At 34.3% G+C, this 571-nt stretch overlaps 1 protein-coding gene across 1 annotated transcript in view; it reads right to left on the bottom strand.

Moving 5' to 3' along the window:
• LOC106880057 (C-Maf-inducing protein) overlaps nt 1–571 on the bottom strand; it is a 92,307-nt gene that overhangs the window by 9,199 nt on the left and 82,537 nt on the right. The window contains exon 8 of the mRNA XM_052978109.1: nt 203–283. Coding sequence (XP_052834069.1) covers nt 203–283 — 81 coding nt within the window. The remainder of the gene's footprint in view (nt 1–202; nt 284–571) is intronic.

The following is a 571-nucleotide window of genomic DNA, read 5'->3' on the forward strand; positions in this document are numbered from 1 at the left end:
TATATATATATATATATATATATATATATATATATACGACAGGCTTGGATGGATGCATGTATGTATGTATGTATGTATGTATGTATGTATGCAAGTATGTATGTATATATATATTTGAAAACAAAAATCAGTACAACGAAGTAGAGAATCTAATGATCAGGTAAGAGACACATAATAATCAAACCAAATAAGAATCACTTACATTGCTTCAAACATGTGAATGTAACAGATCAGTTTTCGGTTCCAGTCCTCTTCACAGCAGTCAGTGTTATTCAATAGACCTCTGCAGACAAACAGACAGAAGTTCAGTGGACAGCACAACACCAATATATATATAACGTAAAACTGCATACACGCACATAAATTATATATACATCTTCTCACTATACACACACTTCCATACATTGACAATCTACCTCCATATTCACACACACACACACACACATTTTCAGCGGATGCTCCACTGATTTTGACAATGAGTATTAAGCATGTGAATGACTGAGTATTCCACAGACAAGTGTTCTTTTTCTTTAGCCCCTTTGCTCCATCCCTGTGGAGGTTATGCCATCTT

This window comes from Octopus bimaculoides, chromosome 30, assembly GCF_001194135.2.
Source record: "Octopus bimaculoides isolate UCB-OBI-ISO-001 chromosome 30, ASM119413v2, whole genome shotgun sequence".
Lineage (NCBI taxonomy): Eukaryota > Metazoa > Mollusca > Cephalopoda > Octopoda > Octopodidae > Octopus > Octopus bimaculoides.